Source organism: Ursus arctos, unplaced genomic scaffold, assembly GCF_023065955.2.
Source record: "Ursus arctos isolate Adak ecotype North America unplaced genomic scaffold, UrsArc2.0 scaffold_2, whole genome shotgun sequence".
NCBI lineage: Eukaryota > Metazoa > Chordata > Mammalia > Carnivora > Ursidae > Ursus > Ursus arctos.
The window spans coordinates 94,744,436-94,751,002 of record NW_026622874.1 but is presented as its reverse complement, the minus strand read 5'-3'; the positions used below and the strand labels follow the sequence as shown (position 1 = coordinate 94,751,002).

At 59.5% G+C, this 6,567-nt stretch overlaps 1 protein-coding gene across 1 annotated transcript; it reads right to left on the bottom strand.

Annotated features, from left to right (window-relative positions):
• Positions 1 to 3,933: 3,933 nt before the first annotated feature.
• CLDN3 (claudin 3) lies at positions 3,934 to 5,173 on the bottom strand. The gene has a single exon (XM_026516368.3). The coding sequence runs from the start codon at positions 4,942 to 4,944 to the stop codon at positions 4,288 to 4,290; it is 657 nt and encodes a 218-aa protein (XP_026372153.1). The 5' UTR covers positions 4,945 to 5,173; the 3' UTR covers positions 3,934 to 4,287.
• Between the last annotated feature and the right edge of the window lie 1,394 nt (positions 5,174 to 6,567).

Sequence of the window (6,567 nt, the reverse complement as noted above, 5' to 3'; positions counted from 1 at the left end):
TGGCTGGGCCTGCAACCTAGTTCCATCAGCTGGTGAGCCTTGGTGGCCTCATTGTGCAATGCCTACCTTGCAGGGTTCTTTAGGGGGATCAAGCGGAGCAGCGACAGTGTCACCTCTTGTGCAGAAGAGAGTGAGATGTGGCCAGTGACTTGCCCAAGGTCGCTCAGCCAGTGCTCTCGCTCTCTTCACCTGCTCCGCAGAGCGTACTTGTTTTGGCACACATGACCTTTATTGGAGCCCTGCTAGGGGAGGGAGAAGGAAGGTACTGTCTGTTCTTCTAGGCCTGCCACAGACCTTGAGGGAACCACAATAAATGCTGTGTTTGTTTGATAAAGCACTTGGCTTTTGGTCTCAGCAGGAGGAAGAGCTGGAACAGGTGTGGCAAGAGCAGGGCCGCCCGAGGCGCAGCAGTGGGAGGTGGAGTGGGACAGAGCCCCAGGGCCTGGCAAGGGGTGTCCAGCGCTGCGGATTTTGAAGAAACCCAGAACTTTCTCACGACCCAGCCATTGCCCTCATTTCCCAGGCTCCTGCCTGGCTGACGAAACCAAAACACGAACAGTACCAGCTCACGTTAATGTCGTGTGCCTAGGCTTGGGCCAGGCGACAAAGCAAGCAGGTGTGCCTCCTTTCCACACACAGGTGCGGGCCTGCTCTGGGTGCTGCAGACAGACAGAAGCTCAGGACAGTTCCTCTGACCTTGGGGGATGACCTCCTGCAGGAGAGGTCTGACAGGAAACAAAACAACATAGCGCTGTGATGGGGTGAGATGAGACCCCGGAGGGTGGCTCAGCTAACCTTTCACACAGCCTGATGCTATTATCATACCCATTTTGTGGATGAGGAAGCCGAGGCTCAGAGGCTCAGAGGAGTGAATGGCCCTGCTCACCCGGTCGGTTTGGTTCTGACTAATTTTCTTCAGCAGGGGGTGATAAGGATAAACATGGGGGATGGACAAGACAAGTTAGAGGGGGCCCTCGTGGGTCACCTGGTTCAACCCCCTTGCCGAAATGGTGGAGAAACTGAGACCCCGAAGCAGAAGGCAACCAGAGAGAGGCACCCAGGAGAAGGAATGGATTTAGAACCCGCTGACTCCCAGCCTCTCCTCTAAGCCTGAAGGAGCTTTCCTGGACCCCTCCTGTGAGACTCCCCCAGCTTGAGATCTGTAAGCTGCCAGAGACGCCACCCCTCTTAGACCCTAAACTCCAAAAAGCAGAAGAACAGGTTGAGTTAGGACAGACCCTGAAGCCAGGCAAGGGTGTGTGTGTGTGTGGGGGGGGGGGGTTGGGGGAGCATTGGATGGGGTAGGATACCTCACTACACCCAGGAGGCCCCAGGGGAGCCCAGGTGTGGGAAGAGACCAGGGAGCCAGGGGAGGGCTGAGGGCCCCCCAACCAAAGGTCTGCCCCCCTTCTCTACCACAATCCTCTGGCTGGGGGGTCCTGGGGATGGCCTGCAGTGGGCGGGCTGGCTGCGGGCCCCAAGCTGCAGCTCCGGCCTAGCTTGGCCAGGAGGCACTAAGCTCAGGCTGCCTTCTGGAAGCTGGTGGTAAATGAATAACCTTGCTCCCACCTGCAGGGCTCTCTGGGACAAAGAAGCCACTCCGCGCCCCTCAGTTCTGTCTTGGCCCAACCTGACACCCCCTGGCACGCCCATGGCCAGAGACTGTGGAGGTTTAAGGCAGATGCAACCTCCTTAGCCCTTCTGACCCCCTTCCCAATGTCATCCCAGACAGGCCCAGAGAAACTTCTCAGTTCCCTCCCTCTCACCTCCTATTGCTGAACCTTTCCCCACTCGCCCCTCCCTGTCCCTGAGCCCCCTCCCTCTCACCGAGACCCCCCCCCAGAGTCCTCCCACTTTCCTGAGACCACACTCCCTCTCTCTAGCTCTCCTCTGCCTCGCTCATCTCCTCCCCTTCATACTCAGTGTCACTCTCCCCCTTTCCTCCCCCCACCCTAGGCTAGAAGAGTGGTTCCCCAAAGACAAATCAGGATCCCAACCCCAACCCCAACCCCTCGTCCTTTCCTGGAATCTTACAGAAAATAACCTCCTTCCTCTTCCTTGGGTCATAAAGGGTGACAACATGTCCGTATTCTTTAACTAGAGAATTTTGGGGGAGCCGAGTGGAGCATTTTACTGAAATATCTGGTGGCCACTGGGACCTTCTGCTTCAGCTTTGCCGCAGCCAAAGCAGTTTGAGATACAATAACTATTTGGAAACAATCCCAAGTCTCTCCAAGCCCAAATACCTGTCCCTTGACCCTCGATCCCTGTCAACCTGCTAACTTGGCCGAAACTCCCTTTATAAGCGAAGCTCTTGGATGCTCGGTGTACGTGTTCCGATTTTACTTCTCATCTCCCACTGGCCCTTCTGCCCGCCCCGTCTGCCCCCACGCCTCTTGCCAAGGTCGCTGGGGACCACCTTGCTGCTTCGAATCCCCGGGCTCCTCTTTAGGCCTCGTCTGGCCTGACCACTTCCGCAACTTCCAACACCCTTGCCAACGCCCGTCTCTTGACCCTTTTTTCTCTTTGGTTTCTAGACTGACCTCATCTACTCCCCTGGTTTCGGGTGCCACCCGTGTGCTAACAACAGCCGCGTTTACCACTCCTGAGTCCCAGGTCTCTCTATATGTCCTGCCACTTCCTGGACGTCTCTGCCTGGAGGTCCCCCGGGCTTGCCAAATTCCTTGCACCCAAAACTGAACCCATCATCTTGCCCCAGTAACCCGGTCTCCTGTTTTGGTAAATAGCACCACCGACCAATCAGTGACTGAGGGCAGAAAACTGGGGTTATCCTAATTTTCCCCCCTCTCCCTCACCCCACATATCCAAACGCTTCTCAAGCTCTGGTCTTCTGGCTTCCTCCCAGCCCCTATCAGGCCCTGCCCCTGGCCGCACTGCCCCTGCCTTCTTTCTGGCTGCACGATCTCAACAGGGATGGCTGCAGAGCCTCTTACATGGAATCCCCACCTTCATCTCCCTTCTTGAATCCCACTTTCCCAGGGGGCTCCTGGAGACAATAGTTTAGAGCATAAATCTGACCAGTGTGTCCTTCCCGGACTCCCAAAACACCGGAATAAGGTCCAGAGTTCGTAATTCTGCCGTGAGACTCCATGACTTGGCCTCCTCTGGGAGACCTCCTCATCCCATTCTCTCTGGCACCTAGCCATCTGTTCAGCCCTGGGGGATCTCTCTTTCCTGGTCTGGGGCACAGGTCCCCTTTCCTACTGCCTGAACCCCCTGTGCCTTCTCTCAGACACAAGAGCTTCCAAGCCTGGTTCAACTCAAGCCCTAGGGTGTTGCCAGAGGGTCCGGAGTCCTCTCTCTCTCTCTCTCTTTCTCTCTCTCTTTTGGTCGGGAGTCCCAGGAAGAAACTGAGGCCCCTCTGTCATCTCTCCTCCAGGGGAGAAGATTCTGCCCAGCTTTACATTTGATGCTGTGTTGTGCAAAAATAGCAGGTCTTTTTGTTCTCCTCTTTCAAATATGAAATCATCGCACTGAATGTGCTCTTTCACGCACACAGGGAAGATTTAGTGCGCAGCCACACTGGGGGCGGGGGTGGCTCGGAGTACAAACCCAGGTAGCACAGGCTAGAGAAGAGGGCCCCGGACACCCCCCCCACGCCTCTGTCCACCGAACAGGCGTTACCGCTCCTACCGCCTCTCTAGATTGGGCCTTCCACGTCTGAATCCCCAGTGAGTCGGCCAAATGGCCACCTAGGGCGCGCTCAGCCCAGTTTCCAACCCCACTTTCTCAGTCACCCAACCTCTGCCCTCTCTAAGCTTCATTCCGGGCAGCGGGCAGCCCAGCCGTGGAGCAGAATCCAGCCAAGGCCAACCCTGGCGGGGTGGGGAGTAGGGGGGTGGGTGTTCTGCAGGGAGGTGGAGGCCGGCACTCAGGACAAGGAGGCGCCCGCAAATGCAAAACGAAAGGCTTTTATTGAAAAATATCAACTGGCCCTTTTCAAGACTGCCGGTCCCTGCCCAGCGCGGGCTTCGGGGCTGCGGCCCGACGGGGCTGGCAAGTAGCCGCAGCCACCCCAGCCCCGCGCTCCGGAGGAGCAAGGTTTCACCGTCCCTGCGGGCTGGTGCCCTGCGCCGTGGTCCCGCTCCCCGGCCTGGGGGCGGTGAGGGGGCCTGCGGCTGGGGAAGGGGCCGCTGGGTTGGTCCCTCCCAGTCCAATGAGAGAGCTCCCGGCATTTGGGGTGGGCTGGTCTCGGATGAGAGGCTGCACGCCGGATTGGTGGGCGCTCCCGCTCGAGGGGGGCTGGGGTCTCCCCGCGGCTGCCCCTCAGACGTAGTCCTTGCGGTCGTAGCCTGTGCTGGTGCCCGGGCCGGCGGAGCGCGGCGCGGAGTAGAGGATCTTGGTGGGCGCGTACTTCTTCTCGCGCGGCGGGCAAGAGCAGCAGAGCAGCGCGCCCCCCAGCAGCTGTAGCGCCGCGGCCGCCCAGCCCACGTACAGGCCCGCGCCCATCTCCCGCTTCTGCGCGTCGGGGACCAGCGGGTTGTAGAAGTCCCGGATGATGGTGTTGGCCGACCAGGACACGGGCACCAGGGTGAGCAAGGCGGCCAACAGGAAGAGCACTCCCGCCACGATGGTGATCTTGGCCTTGGCCGTGTCGTCCTGGACGCAGTTGGTGCACTGGGCGCCCACTAGCGCCACGAGGAGCCCGAAGGCGGCCAGCAGGATGGACACGACGATGAGGGCGCGGGCTGCCTGCAGGTCCTGCGGCAGGGCCAGCAGCGAGTCGTACACCTTGCACTGCATCTGGCCGGTGCTCTGCACCACGCAGTTCATCCACAGGCCCTCCCAGGTGATCTGCGCCGTGATGATGCTGCTGCCGATGAAGGCCGTCACGCGCCACATGGGCAGCGCGCAGCACACGATGGTGCTCAGCCAGCCCATCACGGCCAGCGAGGTGCCGGCGATCTCCAGGCCCATGGACATGGCTGCGGCGCCAAAACCGGCTCTGCCGGGCGGCTCAGGGTGCGGGGCGACGACGGGCCGTGGCCGCTGGGCCTGGGCGGGAGCTGCTGCGCGCCAACGAACGGATGCCTCAACGGACGGACAGACGGAAGGACGGACGCACGGACGCGCGCGCTAACGGCTCCGCTCTGCGGGCTCGCGCCTCGGCAGCGCCTGCACCTGCCTGTGGCTTTGTGGGCGGGCGACGGCGACTGGGCTGGCCCTGAGCTGGGGCCGGTGTCTTAGATCCGTGCCCAGCGCTCCGGCGGGGGTGGGAGGGGCGGAGCCGCGGTTCCCCCGGCCTGGGGACAGTGACGTGGCCCCTCTTCCCACCTTCACCGAGCGCACAGGGAGGAAGGACTTGGACGGGCGTGGCGCACAGTTCGGGGTGGGGGGTGCCAAGACAGGGCGGGGCCGGGGCCTGCCACCCCGCCCCTCGCTCCTCGTCCCCGACTGTTCCCAAGCGAATTCTCCGGGGCCGGCAGGGGTTGCGGTACAAATCACAATCTGCTTGACACTGCCCGACCTCCCCACATTTTCGGCGTCATTGGCACAGGCAGCGTGGGGAAGGGGGTCTCTGCCAGCTGGCCGGGACCCATGGGGCCTGGAAGGACCCAGTGTGGGCGTGGCCGGGGCTGTTATCCGGAGTGGGCGGGTGCCCGGGGAGCTGCGCACCTGCTCCTCGGTCTCTCCGGCCTCTGCGGCAGCCGCCGCCCTGGCTGGCTCACAATCCGGGCTTGATCCAGGCTCTGGAGGTCTGCGCTCGGAAACCAGGGCCCCGCTTCTTCCCACCAGAGGCACCGAGAAGATGGCCCAAAGCAAGTGAACTCAAATTCACTTCCAGCCCCACTGCCGTTCCCTTAGCTCTTATTCCTCCAGTGATTCTGGATACCTTTAGCAGAGCTGCTCTCCCCTCCCAGAAGTCCGTCCTCCTCACTGATGCCCTTCCTCCTGAACAGACTTGTCCTCCCTCCCTCTGGGCCCGAGTGAGTGCTGTGATCCACCTTAATGAAATGGTGGTGAAAGGTTTGATCTAGGTGAAGGTGGGAAGTCAGAGATGTTACTGACAGTACACTTGCTCCTATTAACCTTAAAAGTAAAACTGCCAGGGGCGCCTGGGTAGCGCAGTCGTTAAAGCGTCTGCCTTCGGCTCAGGGCGTGATCCCGGTGTACCGGGATCGAGTCCCACATCGGGCTCCTCCGCTATGAGCCTGCTTCTTCCTCTCCCACTCCCCTGCTGTGTTCCCTCTCTCACTGGCTGTCTCTATCTCTGTCAAATAAATAAATAAAATCTTTAAAAAAAAAAAAAGTAAAACTGCCAGTTATTTTACCAGCAAACATGGGTTTATTCGGGAAAAGCAGAGAATCACAACCCAGGACGAACGAGCCTCAGGGAAGTCCAACAACCAAAGGAGAGGAACATTATTTTATGGAGAAGAAGAAGAAGTTGGGAGGGCTTCTTTTGAACAAAGGTCCATTAAAGAGAAGCAAGAGTTCAGAGTAACGATGGTTTCTCATTGGCTGAGTGGCAGAGGTGGTCGATTTCTTACAGAAGATGCCATATGCACATCTTTCCGTTTGGGGGCCTATAACTGATGATTCTGT